This window comes from Psammomys obesus, unplaced genomic scaffold (assembly GCF_907164565.1).
Source record: "Psammomys obesus unplaced genomic scaffold, mPsaObe1.curated_primary_1811, whole genome shotgun sequence".
NCBI lineage: Eukaryota > Metazoa > Chordata > Mammalia > Rodentia > Muridae > Psammomys > Psammomys obesus.
The window spans coordinates 15,223,598-15,243,637 of NW_026596085.1; the positions used below are offsets into that span (position 1 = coordinate 15,223,598).

General features: G+C 51.1%; 2 protein-coding genes across 5 annotated transcripts in view; one reads left to right on the top strand and one right to left on the bottom strand.

Moving 5' to 3' along the window:
- Positions 1-4,595, top strand: part of Phf21b (PHD finger protein 21B) — a 69,000-nt gene extending 64,405 nt beyond the window's left edge. Inside the window, exon 13 of the mRNA XM_055627211.1 lies at positions 2,545-4,595. Within this exon, the coding sequence (XP_055483186.1) occupies positions 2,545-2,763 (219 nt within the window). The 3' untranslated portion in view covers positions 2,764-4,595. The remainder of the gene's footprint in view (positions 1-2,544) is intronic.
- An 8,764-nt stretch (positions 4,596-13,359) lies between these two features.
- The window catches only part of Arhgap8 (Rho GTPase activating protein 8), a 45,939-nt gene continuing 39,258 nt past the window's right edge, over positions 13,360-20,040 (bottom strand). For all 4 annotated transcript variants that reach the window (XM_055627059.1, XM_055627055.1, XM_055627058.1 and 1 more), the window contains exons 9-12: positions 18,623-18,700; positions 17,802-17,930; positions 15,986-16,089; positions 13,360-14,114 (exon numbers count right to left, since the gene is read on the bottom strand). In XM_055627059.1, the coding sequence (XP_055483034.1) occupies positions 13,818-14,114; positions 15,986-16,089; positions 17,802-17,930; positions 18,623-18,700 (608 nt within the window). In that variant the 3' untranslated portion in view covers positions 13,360-13,817. The remainder of the gene's footprint in view (positions 14,115-15,985; positions 16,090-17,801; positions 17,931-18,622; positions 18,701-20,040) is intronic.

Below are 20,040 nucleotides of genomic sequence, written 5' to 3' on the forward strand. Positions count from 1 at the left end.
TGTGTGTGTGTGTGTGTGTGTGTGTGTGTGTGTGTGTGTGTGTGTGTTTGAGACAGGGTCTTTCTGTGTAGCCTTGGCTATCCTGGAACTCACTATATAGATCAGGTGACTTCGAACTCACAGAGATCTCCTGCCTCTACCTTTTGATTGCTAGGATTAAAGATGTGTGCCACCATCCCCCACTGCAGTGCTCCCTAGTACCCTTGGGATAAGAGCCACCATCCCCCACTGCAGTGCTCCCCAGTGCCCTTGGGATTAAAGCTCCAGATCTGCAGTGCTCCTCAGTGCCCTTGGGATAAAAGCCCCAGTTCTGCAGTGCTCCCTAATATCCTTGGGATAAGAGTCCCAGGTCTGCCGGGCTTTCCAGTGCTCTCCAGTGCCACTTTGGTGACGTGGTGGTGAAGGTCATTCCATTCACAGAGAGGTGTGCTGGCCTCCCCACCAGCTCGCTCACAAATCTGCTCTCAAGGCCCACAATTGGACCTCCTCAGTGCCCTTCCCAACAGTCTGTCTGCCTGGCTACTCAGCTCTTGGAGTTCCCAGGTCCTCCTGTGCCTAAGTCACAGCACAGGGAGAGGGAAATGCTGGGCCCCTCCCCAACTCTCAAAACCTTGGAAACATCTTCCAGGGACCCAGCAGCCTGCTTCCTGAAGCTCCAGGGCTCTTCCCGCCCTTGCTGCTGAAGCCTCGCTGTCCTGTCTCTACAGTGACACTGGGACGTTGGCTGAAGTCTCAGCACCCCACACATACTGTCCCTCACACATCCCCACACACATGTTCATGTACACAAGCACAAATACACAAGCCTACACACACACATACCTGCCTGTGTAGTCACCCACTCACAGTTCATGTTCGCAACTTGCCTGTACGCACAGCCCAGGAAGGGGCAGCCTCCAGGCCCTCCCCCTGGCAGAGGGAGGTGACTTCTCGCTGACTCCATTTTTCTGGAGCACCCCCTTTGCTTCTGGGCACCAGTATTTGACCACAGATTTAGGAAAGAGCTTCTCCAGGCTCTGCCTATGTTTTCCAGGCCCTAGGCCTCAGGCAGCTTGGAGGCCACAAAAGGGACAGAGGTTGAGGCACTAGATCAGCTGGCATTCGTTCTTCTGTTGTTGTTTGGTTTGGTTTGGTTTGGTTTGGTTTGGTTTGGTTTGGTTTTTCAAGGCAGGATTTCTCTACGTAGCCTTGACTGTCCTGGGACTCAGTCCATAGGCCAAGCTTGTCTCAAACCCAAGAGATCACCTGCCTCTGCCTCCCAAGTGTTGGGATGAAAGGTGTGCACCATTACCACCAGGCCTGACATACATTCTTAACAAAATATGACAGAAACACTCAAGTCAATTATAGTCATTTCTGTAACTGGTCACATGGCCTTAGCTAGTATTTACAACTACTTTTTTCTGCTACCCATTTTTTATTTCCTCTACCCTCAGCAAGGACCTCAGCAGATCTTGGCTCTTTTCTTCAAAGAGTGACCCATACTTTCATTTCTGAAAAAGTCTGTACCTTTTGTCATCCGGCCTGGATTAGGCTGTTGCGGTTTCCCATTGACTTTAATCACAGGACATGGTAGCACCAAGAGATGCCCGAAAGGATTTCCTCAACTCCAGACATAATTTTTCTCAGCTCCATTGTGGAGGAGCAATCCAGTTTTCCCTTGGTCATCTGGATTAGTCACCCTCCTAACACTGTTATTCCCTTTCTTAGCCTTGTTGTCTTAAGGGCCTCAGAAGCTCAAAGTAGCCAGGCGAGATGTCTGAGCTTCCAGGTCAATGAATGTTTGTGGTGGCTCCTGCCAGGAGCACTCCCCACTCACTCTGGAACCACGTTCTAGGCCAGCAGAAGGTGTGGCCCAGATTAAAGGTGGACCTTCCTACCTCAAAAGATCTGGATCAGTGGTTATCTTCCCACCTCAAAGATAAGGATTAGACACGGGTCTTCTCACTTAAAATGATCTAATTAAAAACAAATCCATCACAAGTGTACAGCCATTTGAGTTTCAGCCAGATACACACGTAGTCACGTTGACAACCAAGAGTAGCCATCACAAGCCATGTGAGAGTCCCCAGTTGTTCGTATCCTAGTTTGAGGGGTGCCCCAAGGAGGTCAATATAGCACTGGCAGCATTTGACCTAGAGCCGTGGCCGTTTGTCTCAGTCGAGGTCTCAATCCCACTGTCGTGTCATCTCTGTGTGGCACACAGAGAAGCTAGCGGGCAGGCAGGAGAGGAGAGCAGGCTGGCAAGTTCTGTGGGCTTCACTGGCTGCTTCCTGCCTAGATGGAACCTGACAGCTTTTTTCAGGGACAGGCATCCCTGGTGCCAGCGTGCCACTCCAGACATCTCTTTAATCCTTTAATCCTTTTGTGTGTGTGTGTGTGTGTGTGTGTGTGTGTGTGTGTGTGTGTGTGTGAGATCCTTGGCTTCTTTCAGGCTCTGCTGGGGATGGGTAGGAGGGAGGCTTTGTGAGAAAGAAGGTGGCTGGCCCGGGATGCTACAGAACTCAATTCTGAGACCATCTCCAATACTTCTGCCCTTGACAGAAATGCCTGGAGCTGAAGACAAGCCTCTTGGCCCGGCAGAGGGGCACACAGTCGTCGCTGGATCGCATCCGGGCCCTTCTGAGACTGATCCAGGGTGAGCAGATGCTTCAGGTCGCTATGGCAACCACCAGCCCCACCCCACTTCTGGCTGGGCCCTGGACCAAGCCTTCCACCACCACCATGCGCACTGCCCTCCAGCACCCCCAGAACCACAACTGACCCCAGGGACCCCAGATAACGTTCATGGAAAGTTACTGGGACCTTGCTCTCAAGACCTGGGGGAAATCTGTCGGCCTTAATTCATAAACTCTATGAATTTTAGATGAAAATAAACTAGACAGAGTGATGGAGGGGAGAAAGGAGTGAGGTGAGCATCCTAGAGCCAGAGCCAGCATGAGGTAAATCCCTGCCCCCGTGGCAGGGGATACCTGAAGGCCGGTTGAGGGTGGCTCAGATCCAGGCACAGGTGGCCCTCCCCCGAAGCTGTCAGACCTCCCTGCCTTTCGCCTTTCGTGGCCAGCTCTCCTGTTGTGTTGCCCTCCTCAGGAGAGGAAGACTTCAGACTGTGGAGAGTGAGGCAGACTGGGCCACGAATGGCCTGTGGGGAAGTGAGTGGACAACAGGTAGCTGGCTAGTGGAGTGGGCAGGGTGAACCCCTGGTACGAGAGAGGGTCGCTAGCCAAGGTAGCTCTCCCTGGGGCTCCCTGGCTCTCCAAGGTAGCTCTGCCCTCCTGGCTCCTAACCCACCAGTATTACTATTTTGAAAAGTCAGTCATATAGCTGGACAAGGGAGGCCGCCTTCTCCTGGGGTAACCGCTGCATGGGCTGCCCAGCCTGGCCTCTGCCTCATCCTTCCCTAGCCCGCGCTCTTGCTGCCGCCCACCTCTTCCTATTGCCAATCTCTGGAATTTTCCTCATGGAGTTCTGGGCAGGGGAGGCCCCTGGCAGGCTTCACCTCACAACGGGAGCCTTTTGGGCACTCTCCTTTGCAGGAGCCACCAAGCCTCCTTGCCCACTCCTTGCCAGTTAAAGACACTATGCCAAAAAGAGCTTCACACTTTTTGTATAGAGGTTTTTTTTGTTGTTGTTGTTGTCGTCATACGATCCGTAATGTGAATTGCGCCCCTGCCTGCCTTCCTCTGCATCTGGTAGTCTCTGCTCCGATGCAGGAATGGGGAAACCTCCCCTGAGAGGGACCACATGGAGCACCCAGAAGGGATTTAGAGATCCAGGGGGGAAGGCAGAGAGGGTGGTGCACCTAAGGGCCTGGCCTTTGGAGACTCCAGGACCCCCAATGCTGTCTCCTCATTTGCAGGGAGTGTAGGCTCCTAGGCCCCCTTGGGGAGTCCTGCACCCCTGTGAGCCATGCAGCCCACCTCGCAAAGCCCCACCCTGTCCCGAGGGACCCAGCACAACCCATACTCGACCAGGAGCCACAGGGCTCCCCTGAGCATATCACATGGTGCCGAATCGCAGTGAGTGTGTGTGCACTCACCAGGGCCACAGACGCACACCCCTGTGCACGCAGGCGCGCGCGCTCGCAGAGTGGGAAGGCCGGCCGGGACCCCACCCACTGGCCGCTTTCCGTGTTGTTATTTTTTTTTTTTTTTTCACGACTCCGGGAGAAACTGTGCTGTAGGATACAAATCTATTTTAATACACATTACACTGGGTTGAACAAGATTTTTATATGCTTTTATTGATGAGCGACGTGAGCCGTGTGAGGCGCACGCCCTTCTGTGTTGGTTGCACCGTGCCAACTTTGCGTTACCTCTCGGCTGGCAATGTAACTGTCTTCAGGTTCTTTTTTGTTGTCGTCGTTGTTGGCTTGATTTTTCTTCTTGGATGGATTGAGTTCAGTTTTGTGAGAAACGCGGGAGGATGTTGGAAGGTTGGACCCGGGAGGGGGAGCTGCTGACGTGTCTTTGAGACTTAGTTTTTTTGGGGGACCAAGGAGGACCGTCCAGTGGATAGTGGCTAGAGAAAGTGTTCGTCTTAAGTATGCCAGTGTAGTTTTCCTTCTGTATGATGCATTAAACCCAATTTCAAAGCCTGGTGGTCCTGTGTCCTTGCTTTCAGCTCGGGGCTCTGGCGAGCTCTGGGGCAACTGGGTGGGTTTCAGAATGGCTGGGCTGACTTCCCCTGTCTACTCCAGGATGCTGCTTCTTCCTGCCTAACCCTCACACTCCGGAGGCCTCCAGACCGCACCAGCCTCTGCTCTCTCCAGAGCTCCTTTGATAGCCATTCCCTCAGTTCGTGGCTCTACACTGGTAGCCCCCGGGACTGACCTCTCTGATTCAGCATAGACTCCACTGAGCTGGTCCCTTCCCCAGCAGGACCCGGAGAGATACCCATGGTCCTGTGACCTCCACGCCCTTCTCTGGTAAACCTGTGTCACTGAGACAAGTGGGACAGGACCTATCTCTCTGCTGCTCCAAGGTCTTTGTCACTTGGCCCTCAGCCCTCTTTCTTGTCACCTAGATTTAGATCACGGTTGCTCCTTCCTACTCAGTGGCTTTGTAGCTATTAACAGGTGTGGGTGAGATGACTGCCCAAAGGTCTGTGCCCTTTGTGCTCAGCTAAAGTTCACATCCTTGCTCCACCTGCCTTCCTTGTGGCATCCAGGGCCACAGGGCTCTGCTCTCCATCATCTCTTCCTCTGCTCTACCTCAACTGACAAAGCATGCTCCCGCTACAGGGCCTTTGCACACACGGGGCCTCTGCTCTGCATGCTCTTGCTCACTGCCTGCCCAGGTTGCTTCAAGACTTGACCTTGGCCATTGTCCCCCTCTCACTGCAGCTTTCCCAGATCCCTGGGCTGGCCCACCCCTGCCTGTTCCTGTTGGTTGTTTAGTCTTCACGACTATCAGGAAGAATGATAGAAGAATTTATCCTTGTGTTAGGCAAAGCGCTTGAATGAAACAGCTTGAAGGGGCAAAGATTTGCTTTTTACTTTTGGCTTGTAGATTCTAAGGTTTTGGTCCATCCCATCATGGTGGGTGGTGGGAGGCCTGGCTGGGTAGAGCACCATATTGGTCAGGAAGAAGAGATATACGGAGAAAGGGTGCTTGGAGAGGGGAGGGAGGGAAGGAGAAAGAGAGAGAGAGAGTTGTACTAACTGTTGCTCTGGCCCCTCTACCCCCTTTTTAAAATTGTTTGATATTTACTCATGCAGTCATTTATTTCCTTATTTTTAAATTTAGTGATTTTATTTTGTGTGTGTGTGCGTATGTGCCTGAGTGCATGTATGTGCACCGAATGCACGTTCCAGGAGCCTTTGAAGGTCAAAGGAGGTATCAGATCCCCTGGAACTGGTATCACGGGCAGTGAGAGCCACCACATGGGTGCTGGGAACGTAACCCAGGTCTTCTGCAAGAGCAGTGCGAGTTCTTAACCTCTGAGCCATCTCTCCCCGCCGCCACCCCTGCCCTTTTCATCTCCCTGGCCTGCAGACATGGCACCGCTCACTTTCATACTGAAGTGGCTCTGCACACACCTCCACAAACACACCCAGGGGTGAGCTTTACCAAGTTCCAAGGTGCTTCCCGGCCAGATCAAGTTGACAGCCAAGACACCCCATTACAGTCTGCAGAAATGGCTGAGAACAAGGCTGCTGCCCCGAGGTTGCCCATCTCTTGGCCAGGATGCCATGCTGAGCAGGTGGAGGGGTGAGGAAGAGCGGCTCCACCTGGCCCTTGTCTTCACAGCCCTGTTGTCCATCCTCCTCCACCCATCTGTCTCACCCACAAGAGGCAGGGCCAGCTCCTACTGTCCCCAGCCCCCACCAAACTGGGGGACTTTCCAAGCATCCCTCTGCGATCTCCTCCACTCTGCCATGAGAGCCCGGCATCATAGCTCTGCTGCGAGAGGACTGACTTCTCAGCATCCGCAGCTTCACCTACCCCAACTCACACCACCCTCGTGACCCTGTGCTGGGTCATCCTATGGCTGGGATAGCGTCATCCAAGGATATCATAAACTTCCCTGTTGCACAGCCAACTCTGTAAGTAATCCTTTCCGAAAGGAGAGAATTGAGTGACACTTCCGGTTTTCATATTTCATCCACCTTTTTCTCAAACATCTTCATATCCACTCGTAACTGTTCAGTCACTCTTCCAATCTTTTTAAAAACGGAATACAGGAAGAAAGCAAAGCAAAACCGGAAAGTCCCATCTGGGAGCAACTCAGGGGAGAACCCAGCAGCAGCCACCGCTCTAAACTTTTTTGCTGACATTTTGAAACAATACAATCATTCTTTCGTAAGTTACTGTCCCCTGTATGGCATTAGAAACCAATTTCCCCATTATTTCTAAGCCACGTCTGGGTGTCACTTGTTAGCCCTTTTAGTCTATTTTAATTGTTTTCTTACCAAACATGTTGAGAGCACTCGTTGAGAGCACACCTGTAGCACTCATTTTTAAACTATTGTTTTCTTGGGGTATTTAAGCCTCTACCTCCCTTCCACCATCCCTTTAACTCTGGGTAAGAGAGAGAAGGTTAGCAGGGAGAGGAGCACAGGCTGCTTTACTTCTCCAGGCTGTTTAGGGTCGATGGTTTCTTTTGGGGCTCTATACCAATCTCCTCCAAGCCTCTGCAACAGGAAGCGTCTCTCCTGTGTCTCTCCAAACTGCCACACCCCTTCTCTTTCTGGGCTCTCATATTTTATCCCTCAGAGTCCTAGACCACACCTCTCTCCATGCTGCATGAGGCAGGCTGTTACCAGCTGGCAAAGACCACACCCCACAGGAGGCAGTTATCAGCTGTGGACAAACTCAAGCACAAACTAAAATCCCATGCTTGGGTTAAAACAAAAACTTATTTAGGTAACATAACTGAGTTTTTAAAGAAACCAAAACTTCCATTACATACTTGTCTATATTTCTTTCTGTTTGTTTTGGCTTTTGAGACGAGTCTCACTGTGTCGCTCTGGCAGGCCTGGAACTCACTGAGGTCCACGCACCTCTGCCTCCCAGGTGCTGGGATCAGAGGCATGTGCCACCATGTCTGTCGATGTCCTTCCTCATCTTTGTAGCTCTCACTTCTCTGCCTCCTACAGTAGTTGGATGTCCAGCCCATTATGGAATGGAAGAGGTGAGACTCAGCATCTTTTGCTAATGATAAAGCGTCGATAACATCACCGTAAGGACTGTGCTGGTCGGGGTTCTTTAAAGGAAGAGAACAGGCAGAATGAACGCATAGTTAAAGGGAATCATTACGTTGGTTTACAGGCTACAGGCTGGGTAGTCGAGCAGAGGCTGCCTCACACGGGACAGGCTGGGAACCCAGTAGCTCAGTCCTTGAGGATGGATGCCTCAGCAGTCTCAATTTGGTGCCAAAGGCCTGTGGGACTTCCAGGTAGACGCTGGTGTTCAGTGGCTGGAAAGACTGAAGAAGGCGAGTTCTGACATCAGCCCTCACCAGCAAGAGGCCAAGGGAGACAGGCAAGAAACATGCTTTCCTGTGGACATGTTTATATCTGGGCCTCAACCATCAGAAGGTGCCACCCATCCAGGACTGGTCTTTTCAGTTAATCTAATTTTGAGATCCCTCACCGGCATGCCCAGAGGCTTCTCTCAGGGTGATTCTGAATCAGATCAGGTTGATAATCAATAGTATGATAGATATTCTATCAAACTATTCTCAGTTTGCTTTGGGTTTTGGTTTTATTTTTATGTGTGTGTGCTCCCACATGAGTTCAGGTTACTCATGGAAGCCAGAAGAGGGTGTCAGATTCCATGGCTGGAGCTCTAGTTACAAGCTGCCCAGTGTGGTCTCTGGGAACCAAACTTTAGTCTTCGGCAAGAGCCTCAATTGCTGAGCCTTCCTGCCAGGCAGTAGGGTTCTTTCGTTTGTTTGTTTGTTTCTAAATCACGATTGTTTTTCTTTTTTTTTTCAAGTGCATATACACCATGCTTTTTAAATTGTGAGTGTCCACTGATTCAGCAAATGTGATTATATTAATTTTCAAACACTAAACCAAGTTTAAATTCTAGGAACAAACCCTGCTTGTTTACAGCACTGCCTCCCCACAGCTCCATTTGACGTGCCAAAATTAAGTGTTCTGTACTGATGTTTCCATGGGTTAAATTTTCCCGTCTTCTTGATGCCTCGGACACAGTTACATTAAATAAGTCAGAAACATGCCCCTTGTTTCCCCAAAACTGTCTTTTTGTTAGGATGCACTAGCAAAGCCATCTGGAGTAAGAGTTTCGTTTGTGAGATATTTCCATTTCACATCTCAATATGCTTAATACACAGGGCTGTTGGGATAGTATCTATTCTGCTGTCAGGTCCAATATGTAGAGTTATTCAAGGAATTATCACTTAGGCCGATTTTGGCATAAAATTGCTCATGACATTTTGATGATCATTTTGCTTTCCATGCATGCTAAAGCAATAAGCACTTTTTCTTTTTTAATTTGTGCTTCCTCTCACCCTGATCTGTTGTCTGTCAAGGGGTTCATGAATGCATGTATTTATATGAAGGGCTGACTTTTGGATTTGTTTATATTCTCTATTGTCTGTTACTGATTTATTGGTTTGGTTTGGTTTGGGTACCAGGGATGGGACCCAGGTCAAGCAAAGAGCTCTGCCACTGAGCTGCATGCCAGCCCCAATTTCTCTTTTCTTTTGCTTTGTTTGAGACAAGGTCTTGTTAGATAACCCATGCTGACCCAAAGCTCACAATCCTCCTGCCCCAGCCTCCCAAGCGCTAAAATTACAAGTGTGTGCCACCACTCCCAGCTTGTGTTGGTCACTTGTTTGTCAAATTGACACCAGGTGCTAGAATAATGGTTCTCAATCTGTGGGTCACAACCCTTTGAGGGTTTTCCCAGGGGTTGCCTAAGACCCCTAAGACCATCAGAAAGCACAGGTATTTACATTATGATTCATAACAGCAGCAAAATTGCAGTTATGGAGTAGCCACAAAAATAATTTTATGTTTGGGAGTCACCACCACATGAGGAACTGCGTTAAAGGGTCGCAGCATTAGGAAAGTTGAGAACCGCTGTGCTCCAGTCATTTGAAAAAGGGAATCTCAGTTGAGAAAATATCTCCACCAAATTCTTGCAGGCAAGTCTGTGGGAACATTTTCTTGATTAGTGATTGACGTGGGAGCTCAGCGCACAGTGGGCGGTGCCACCCCTGGCCAGGTGGTCCTGGGCTGTATGAGAAAGCAAAGCTGACAGGGCCGTGAGGAGCAAGGCGGTAAGCAGTGTTCCTCTCTGGCCCCTGCTTCAGTTCCTGCCTCGAGGTCCTGCCTTTTGACTTCGCTCAATGATCAACCATTGTTTGGGGCATGTAAGCCAAATAAACCCTTTCTTCCAAAGGATGGTTTTAGTCAGGGGTTTTGTCAGAGCAACAGAAATGAAGCTAAGGTCCAGCCGTGATGGCTCATGCCTTTAATCCTAGCGTTGGAAGGAAGGAGCAGGCCTATCTCAGAGTTTGAGGCCAGTCTTTTCTAAATAGTGGGTCCCACGAACAGCCAAGGCTATGTAGTAAGATTCTGTGTCAGAGGGGTGGGGGGGGGGGGAAGAAGGAAGGAAAGAAGGAAGAAAACTAGGGCATACTTTTTAGCCCAAATTTCTGTGCTTTTTATTTCCTTCCCTTGACTCTTATGGTGCAACACTAGTCATTGCTTTTAGATTTTTTTTTTCTACAAGCTTTTAGCTCTCCCTGGAGGTCCTGCTTTAACACTCCATGAATGTTGATATGTTGTGACATTAGCAATGTCTTTAGATTACTTGGAATGTGGATTCAAATTATTTTCTTGGGAGCTGAGGAGATGGCTCAGTCAGCAAAGTGCTTGCCATATTAGCCAGAGGCCCTGAGCCTGAGCCCCAGAACCCATGGGGGGAAAAAAAGAAAGAAAAAAGAAAAGGCAAGCATTATGGCACTTTCTTGTAACCCTAGTACTAAGGAGGCAAACAGACAGAATTCTGGGGCTTGCTTGGCCAACGAGTCCAGCATAATTGGCCAGTGAGAAACTCTGTGTCTACCAAAAAAAAAAAAAAAAAAAAAAAAAAAAAGTGTAGCTCTGTAGGCCAGGCTGGCCTCAAACTCAGAGATCTGCCTGCCTCTGCCTCCCAAGTGCTGGGATCAAAGGCGTGTGCCATTACCGCCCAGCTGAACAAAATCTTTTAAAACAACAACAAAGTTAGAAGAGGCTTCTATTCTGACCTTTAACACTGATTTGTGTATTTCTTTTAAAACATTTTATATACTTGGGTTCTTTGCCCTGGAGATCATCGATCTGGGTCTTATGACCTAGTCTCCGACCTACATTGGTCACCGAATCCTGTGTGCTTAGGAGTAACGCACACCCCTCGGCCACTGAGTGTGACATTCTGTCAGCATGGCGTGGGTCCAGGAGTTCAGCGAGTTTGTGCTTTCACACTTCGTGTGCCTCCCACATCCCTTCTCCTTATCCCTCCTTCCCCAAGCACCAAGGGGTGGAACTCTCCCTTAGGCTAGGCAAGTGCTCTACCATCAAGCCACATTCTCTGTAACCCCCATTCACTTTTTTTTTTTTCCTGGTGTGTATGTGTGCACATGTGTGTGGGCACACGCATGCCAGGGTGCACATGTGGAGGTCAGAAGACAACTCGTGAAAGGCAGTTCCAGGAACTAAGCTTTGAGCACCAGGCTTTCGGGCAGGCGCCTCGCTGAGCCATCGCACGGTACCCGCCATCCAGTTTTTAATAACTACCTCCGCTTGTGTATCATTCGGTATGTATGAAGCCATTCGGTGGTGAGCTGTTGTGGGCTCGCAGAGATGGCCTTGGGCGATCTTTTCCTGCTGGTCTTGGTGTCACACAGAGGTATGACAGAGCTGACCGGCACAGATGGTCACCAGGAGAATCTGAGATCCAAATCGACACACTCAGGTCAGTTCTGGCCATATTAATCACAGGACATTCTTCAGTCACCATCCCCACCCGACACACCTCGACTTACCTGCTCTTCTTCCTGATGAAGGACAGGCCGGCTGCACCGCTCTGGTCCCTCTCTCCCAGGTCATTCCTAGACGCCCTCTGCTCCGATTTGCTGTCTTAAGGTCTGCATCAATCTCAGCTTCAGCTGTTGATGAGTGATTTTTATTTTCCCACTTCCATTTTCCCTCCCTGGTATCTCCCGCCATGGCAGACCCTGGCATGTGTGTGGGTCTGGCCAGGCAGGTGTCTGTGGTCCACTGTGAATGTCAGCCACAAGTTCTGGGCTGCCTGCTGAACCTCCGCAGTCACTGGCAATCTCTGTCAAGCCTGCAAAAGCGATTGTTTGGCTAACATGTCCTGTGTGCCCCGGCGACTCTGACACCCTGGAGTCCTCATCCAGGCATTGTCGGCATTGTTTTAAGCTGGGACGTGTCATGTGCCTCCCGCATGTGATCACGATAATCACTTTCTTTTGCTGTGGGACCGATCGGGAAATTGCTCGGAGATACGGGAAGGTGACGGGGCCATGCAGTGCTGGGCTGGGATTCTGCAATTACCGATTGTGAAGAGAAACTGTTATCAAAGGAGCCGCGGGAGTCCATCCTGGGGCACCTCTCCAAGTCAGGAAATTTGAAACATATATTTCACAGACATGCATTTTCCCCGTAAACCCCGCTGCATAATGCATGAGGCTTGATTTAATGTCGTTGTTAATTCGGGGCTCACAATGGCGAGCCCTTAAGGGAGCCATCATTTTTCTTTCTTTCTTTCTCCCTGCCAGCACAACTCTGAGACCCGTTGGGGTTATTCAGCATTCTGTGAGCACAGACGCCGTAGAGGGGGATGGTGCGGAGGCACGGTGGTCCTTCCCAAGAGGCTGTGGACAGGATGTGGGGGCCGGCTGCCTCGGGTTCCGTACTGAGCCTTGCTGGGAGCCCACTTTGTTTGAATGTTTGGGGTCAGGGTGGAAGGGTTGTTAGATGAAAGGAAGGGGAGAGGAGGGAGGGGAGGAGGGACAGGAGGGAAAATAGGAAAAAAGGGAGAAAGATGCAGAAAGAATGAATGATAGATCAGAGAGAAAAATAAAGAGGGAGGAAAAGAAAAGGAAAAAAAGAAATGAAACTAAAGGGAAAGAAAAGCTCTGTAGGATAATGGGATAAAAAGGAAAAAGAAAAAGCAGCAGCCACGGTCAGTTTCACGAAGCCCAGGAGAATTTGTGTGGCCTTGGGTGACCAGGAAAGACAGCATCGACAGCGAACACATGACAGAGCATGATGGGCGGGAAATGGGACAGCCGACACATGCGGCTGGGTGCAGGCTGGACATTAGCTGGAGGCTACTTCAGCTGAGGGCCCCGAAGGCTGCCAGCAGAGATGGCCACCAAGGAGACAAACTTCAGACATGCACCAGTGTCCAACCTTCCAGTGGTGTGACACAGTGGCGTCTACAAGCTCACCCTTAGGAAATGCATGATCAGGGCTGGAGAGATGGCGCAGCAGTTAAGAGAACTGACTTGCTCTTCCAGAGGACCCAGGTTCAATACCCAGCACCCACATGGCAGCTCACAACTGTCTGTAACTCTTGTTCTAGGGGATCCAACACTCACACAGACATACATGTCAAAACACCAATGTCCGTAAAACAAAAATTAATAATAATAAAGAACAGCACAATTAGCCAGGTTTGGTGGCACACACCTATAATCCCAGCACTCGGGAGGCAGAGGAAAGGCAGATCTCTGTGAGTTTGAGGCCAGCCTGGTCTGCAGAGTCCAAGACAGCCAAGGCTACACAGAGAAACCCTGTCTTGAAAGAAAAAAAAAAAAGCCTCACAATTGAGTTACCCCACCTCCCACCCCACCCCCCCAAATCACAGAGAACCCTCATGTTTGAAGCAAGTTTGCCCTTTTTGGTTGTGCTGTGTCCATAGCTATCATGGGTCGTGCCTGGGCCTCGGGTTCCACATGCTGAGCAACTTTGACACAACCAGGAAACAAACGCCTGCATTACTTGTTCAGTGGCAGATACAAATAAACAAACATCCAGCTTCGGTGAGGATGCAGCGTTCTCTTTGCCCCATGACCAGACAGGAATCAGGCAAAGGAGAACGAAAACTTGTTCCAGCTGACGGTGCTGGGGGTGGGACACAATTCTATCTCAGGCCTGTTTACCACCACAGAGCTGGAGTTGCCAGAGCTGGAAGGGTGAGTGTGGTATAAGGCCCGCCCCGTCCAGATGGGAAGAGTAAGCCAGGAGCCTCCCTGCAGCAACTCTTGGGCCCCTTGCCTGCAAGTTCCCATGTCCCTTCAGTCTCCCATCTTGGGGTGTCTCCAGCCAGTCAGGGGATTCTGAGGCGTGACAGGTATGGTGAGGCCCGGGGAGTGCCCGCCTGTGTGAACCCCTTGGTGACGGGGTGAGCTGGCTGCGTTTCCACAGTGTCCTGGCTGTGCTCCCTGGGGCTCTCCTGGGCACTGAAGACTTTGTCGTAATACTCGATCAGCAGCTCCGTGAACAGGTTCAGAGGCACCAGGGCGCTCAGAGAAGCCACCCCCTGAGATGGCCAGATTAAGTTCAGCCCGAACACGCAGGCCAGGTTGTAGCTGTTCATCTTGTTTGCGATGCTCTCCCGGGACACCTGGAAGAGGCCATGAGGAAAACCAAGACGTGAACCCCTGTGAACCCCTGGGCCTCAGCAGCCTGGATTCCCGTCCTCATCTCTGAGGGAGACTGGTGTGGTAGAGAGAGCTCTGCATGATTCCAGCCTCACCCCTGAGGGCCAGTGAAAGACCACATCTCAGGAAACAATGGAGCCAGTGAGATGGCTCAGTGGGTAATGGTAATTTCTGCAGTCTGAGTTCACACTATGGGACCCATGTGGTGGCCCAAGGGGACCTGCTTGCTGAACGCTGTCTTCTGACCTCCACGTGCACATGCATATACACACTCGAACAAATGATAAACAAAAGAGTTTTGGAATAGAGGCCTCAGCCAGTGTCAAAATCTAGCATAGCCACTTCTCCACTTGAGGCCTGTTTCTCAGTTTCCCCATGTGTGAAAGGTTCTGGCCTTGACGCTGGGGGGACCCTCTGACTCCACAGTCTGGGATATTCTGAGCACCCCATCAACTCCCTTCCGCTTTGGCAGACTGGGTTTGGTGGGGGAGTGCGCCCAGTGTTGCAGATCTAAGGCAGACACCCTCTGGCTCTGGTGTGATAGGGTTGGTGAACCGAGCTCAGGTTCCTGGGTACAGTGGCAAGGCTGAAGTGCTTTCAGTGTCGGGGGCTCCCATCCTCCTGACTGGCACAGCTACCTGGATAAGTAGGAGCCAGTACTCCCCACTTTGCAGATGAGGACACTGAGTGCAGAAGGCAAGGAAGAGACCTGAGCCCTTGTGTGGGAGAGACACGACAAAGACCAGTTCACACCAGTGCCCGAGGTGGAAGCCTGAGAAGTGTGTTCTCCGGTAAGAGGGTCTGAGAGCATCCTTGCTTGGCTGAGAACTAACCAGGCAACAGCGAGAGAGACAGAACTGCTTGCTGTGAGTGTGGGGTAGGCAGGTGGGGAGATGGCTCAGAGGCTAAAGTACTTGCTATAGGACTTGGGTTCAATTTCCTGTACCCACAAAAAAAGAAAAAAGTGTGGTGCTGGGGGAAAAGGGGTACTTAAGAGGCAGAGGCAGGTGAATCTCTGAGTTTGAGGACAGCCTGGTCTACAGAGTGAGTTCTAGGACAGCCAGGGCCACACAGAGAAGCCCTGTCTTAGAGAAGAAAGAAAGAAAGAAAGAAAGAAAGAAAGAAAGAAAGAAAGAAAGAAAGAAAGAAAGAAAGAAAGAAAAGAAAGAAAGAAAGAAAAGAAAAAGGGGAAAGAAAGGAAGACGGAAGGGAGGGAGGGAGAGACGGAAGAAAGAAAGAAAGAAAGAAAGAAAGAAAGAAAGAAAGAAAGAAAGAAAGAAAGAAAAAGAAAAGGAAGGAAAGAGAAAATTGAGTGTGGTGGTACATGCCTATTTGGGCACTGGGGTACAGGAGAATAAAGACAGGGCAGGTCCCTGTAGCTCACTGCTCACTGGCCAGCCAATAAACACTGGCTGAATAAATGAGCTCCAGGTTGAGTAAGTCTTTGTCTTCAAAAATGAGAGTGACTGAGGAAGTCCTCTAACATTGACCTTTGTCCTTCACACACACATTCCCATATATATATATGCATACACGAACACATGAACATGTACACACACATATATACCACACATTCGAAGCCAAAAATATGACATCATATGACAGACTGCCCCTATGTCCCTCCTGGCTCCCATCCCCGGGCATTGCAACAGATTTTCAGGCGTCTCAGAGGCTGGGTCTTGAGCGAAGTCCTTTGGTGGTTAAAGAGTGGAGTGGCTGTGACTTTGGACCTGGGGCAAACAGGATCGGTCTATGCGGGGACTGCTGTCAAGAGGTCCCCGGAGCTAGTCTTGGGGCTAGCCTTCCTCCTGGGAAGCAGCTAGCCCCCACTTACCTCATGCAAGAAGCCCATGAGGTAGCGGAGGACGGCATAGTTGTGTTCTGGGAGGCCCTGCAGGATCAGGCGACAATGGGTCACACGCAGGCTGCTCTCCACACCTGTAATAGCATGAGGCTGCTGGCTCGGGGGAGCACAGTCCCCCACTACTTTCACCAAGCTCCTCCCTCCTCTGGGTGATGGTTACAGAAACTGCTCGCCTGCTGGGAACAGGGCAGGGAATCACTCTGCAAACAGGAAAAGGCTAGACCAGGGCCAGGTAAGCTGTACACAGGTGGCAGTCCACATCTGGCCTAGCGCGTTTCTTTTGTTTCTTCCCTCTACCGCCCAAATGCTGGCATCAGAAGCATCCACCACCATGCCAGAGCTCAGCAATATTTTACAACTATGGCTGTGTGTTGACACATCGGCTGAGGGCTTTCTGTGGGTTACAGGGATGGAGCCAGTAGCTGCTACGGAGACCGTTTGGCTGGGGAAGGCTAGAGCTTTACTCCCTGTCTTTAAGATAAGCGCATCTGCCTACAATTCTCTGTACATGGATCACCGCACTGTGTCATTCTTGGGAAAAGCCCCATGTCCAGGGGAGCGGGTGGGGACTGTATAACTCTTTCACACATAGACCCTCAGGTTCCTTTAGCCCCACTCCATTTGAGCTTTGTTTAGTTTTGAGAAAGGATCACTTATGCTTCAGGCTGGCCTCAAGCCTGCTATGTAGCTGAGGATATACCCTTGAACTCCTAAGCCTCCTGCCTCCGCTTCCCAACTGCTGGAATTACAGGTGAATGCCTCTATACCCTGGCACAGAGCCCAGGGTTCCTAGGCAACCACTCTACCAACCAGTCCATGCCCTCAGACCCTCATGACAGCCTTGGAGTTAAAAACTAAGTTGAGTGTGGCTGCAGAGGCCTGCAATCCCAGCATTTGGAGGCTGAGACAGGAAGATTGCAAGTTCAAGGTTAGCCTGGGCTACATAGTGGGGCCATTTCTGAAAGAAAACTTGTAAAAGAGACAGTAGGTGGCTCAGTGGTTCCAGCAGAAACACCTTAAAAAAATCACCACGAGGAAGTACTCACACGGCTCCCTGAATGCAGGTGCACCTAGGGGCATACACTCAACTCTGTCCCTGAACCCCCAGCCTCTGACACGCTCCTGTCCTCCCACTATGCCTGTGTACTGACGAGGAGACCCTGGAACTGTGCAGGTGTGTAATTGTGACACAGGATTCCAGTCTATAAACAGCTTGAGGGCTTGCTCATACAAATCACCGTCTTAGAGAACCGAGCTGTGGCTGCTTTGAAACCTCAATGGACAAGGAGTTGCCTTGAAGTTGACATTTCCAGGGACACGAGGGGGTCACCAGCTCCGGGCTGTGATGACAGTGTCAGGCCCCTCTTCTGAGGCTGGTGACCACGGAGAGGACATGGGAGAGACTTGGACCACCTTGGCTAACGTGTTGGTTCCTTTTAACCCTTCCCCGGGGAGCAGGCAGAGAGCAGCCGAATATTGTCTCTGGAGACTTCCAGGAAGGGCCTGCACACTTCACTTGAAGAAGAAATGCAGCCACCTGGGTAGGGCCACCAGACAAGCTGGGGTTGCTCTACCCCACCCCAAGCACGTCGTGGCCTGTTGGATGTCATCAGAAGCCTATACCCTCATCGAATAGAGGGGTGAGGCTGGTAGTTTCCCTCTGCTGACCTACAGGGCTGGACAGTAATGGACCAAGATCAGGTGGACGCTGCCTCAGCCAAGGCCAACGCTGACCTGGGTCAGTAGGCAGGGACGCCCCGAGGCCAGGGTCCAAGGGGGTACGTACTGGTGATCCCCAGAATCTGCTCGTAGGCTTGGAAGGTCAGCAGCGGCTGGGGCAGCTCTCGCAGAAACGTCTTCAGGATCACGGCTGGGACGTGCATGTCCCCGTAGTCATCAAAGTTTACCGGCTTCCCTGGACACAGGACATGATGTGACTGAGCCCCTCGCTCAGACCATGGCTTGGGAAATTGAGGGGGAGGTGGGGGAGTCACAGCCATGTGTCCTGGGGATACCTCTGTCCCCTCCTGGGTATGGGGTGCTTTTCCCCACCAGCTTCCCTCTCACTGCTACTGCATCCCTCTTTTAGGGTGACCACAGAGCCCGCTGTGGTTCCCTTAGGGTAAGGTTTTGAGCTTCAAGGAAAGGACCATAGCTCTGGGGCTGCACACGGAAAGCCCTGGACCATGTGGGGCCTACTTTGATGAGTGAGAGCAGGGGTGGAGGGGGGCTCAAGCAGGAATAGAGGGCAACTGTCCCCAGGAACAAGACAGCTGCTTGCTTAGTGTTATTTTGGGGGTACCCCCAGCTCAGATGCGAGTTCTCCGCTTGCAGAGTGGGGGCTGTCCGTGGAGAGCTGGGACATGATGTCCCTACTTTGCACTTGCACGCGTGTTAGTTTGAACCATGTGGCTACCTGGTACCAATAGAGAAGGCACATAGGCACTGAGGGCTGGGGCAGCGCCTTGCCCAGCAGGCTGGTGTCAGGAGCCAGGACCTCTCTGCTCTATAGTGGTTAGGGTTCCTGGGCAGACCTGTTTCTGGGATTAAGTGGGGTATGGAGTTACACTAAGGACGGGGGCTGGAGGGAGGGGTCTAGGGCAGCACCTTGATCATACAGCCGCTGTATCTGGCGGATGGTCTGGGCGCTTGCTGATCTCCGGAACAGGCCCTCAGTGCGCAGCCCTACAGGAAGAAGAGACCGGACATCTAAGATCCCAGCACTGTGGGCTTCCCATGATTCCGTGACTTCCTCTCTGCGGCATCCACCTCCTGCGGCCTCAGGTCAGGCTTTTCAGTTGCCTGAATAGCCCACCTCCAGTCCCTCCCTCTCTCCCTAAGAGAAAGGAGTGAAGAAACACACAGGTCACTTCCAGTTGCAAGAGAAAGTTGCCCCTCCCTCCTAGCAGCTATGTGACTCTAGAGAAAATGCTCAGCCTTTCTTCTTCTATCCAACATCACCAGCTGGCTACCTCCCCGCCAGGCCCCTGCTGGCTTCACAGCCAGGAGAAGTCAGGCCCAAGGATAGCAGCTCAGAGCACATGGGGGCACCGGGCAGTAGCCTGGAGGCTGAAGTCCTTCCAGTCTCTCGTGCTGCTCCCCTCTAGCTTTCCCACAGACCCACACTCATGCACACATGCCCCAGGTGGCCACAGGGTCTTTGCACCTGCAATGCTTCTTTCTGCCTTCCAGCCACAATCTCAGAAAGCTGTGGGGTCCGAGCCTTCCGAGCCACAGGGCACACCCACCCATGGGCCATGGAGCCCGCAGACCCAGGCTCAATCTGGTCACTGAACCCATTGCTCACAGTGAGGCACATACCTGTAGCCAGTCTTTGCTACTTTGTAGGTTCTTCTTTTTCCTACCCTTTATCCCCCTAGTTTCAGTCCCTATCACTAAACAGGAGAGAAAGGAGGAAAGAGAGAGATACAGATCCATGAATCTAATTTCTTTCTTTTGTTTCTTCTTTGAGCACGACTAATAATGAACCACAACCAAACCCCTGAATGACCACCTCTTGGGGCCCTAGCATTTTCACACCCTCTGAAAAATTCCCAGAATTCCAAACATCACACAATCACAGAAACTATCTACAGCTGGCAAAACCACGCTTCTGCTAGAGCACAAGGCAAATCATAGTCAGCTGCTTCGAACAGCCAGATACATCCCCACATCCCTACACCTGGGATTAAAACAAGAGCACACTCTTATCTGCGCTTTGTAAAGAAACCAAAATTCCAGAATTCTCACTCTACATAGCCAACCACAGCATGAATCAGGCATTGTTATTAACCCCACCAGACAGACTAGGGAACGGAGGCCCAGGAAAGGTAAGCAACTGGCTCAAGGTCACACAGCCAGCACATGAGGCACATGCGAGACACGTCATGCACACTTGCGCACACAAAACACGAACACACACAGGCTCACACGTACGTACACACAAACACATGGGCATAATACTCACATGCATATATGCAAACACACACACACACACACACACACACACACACACACACACACAC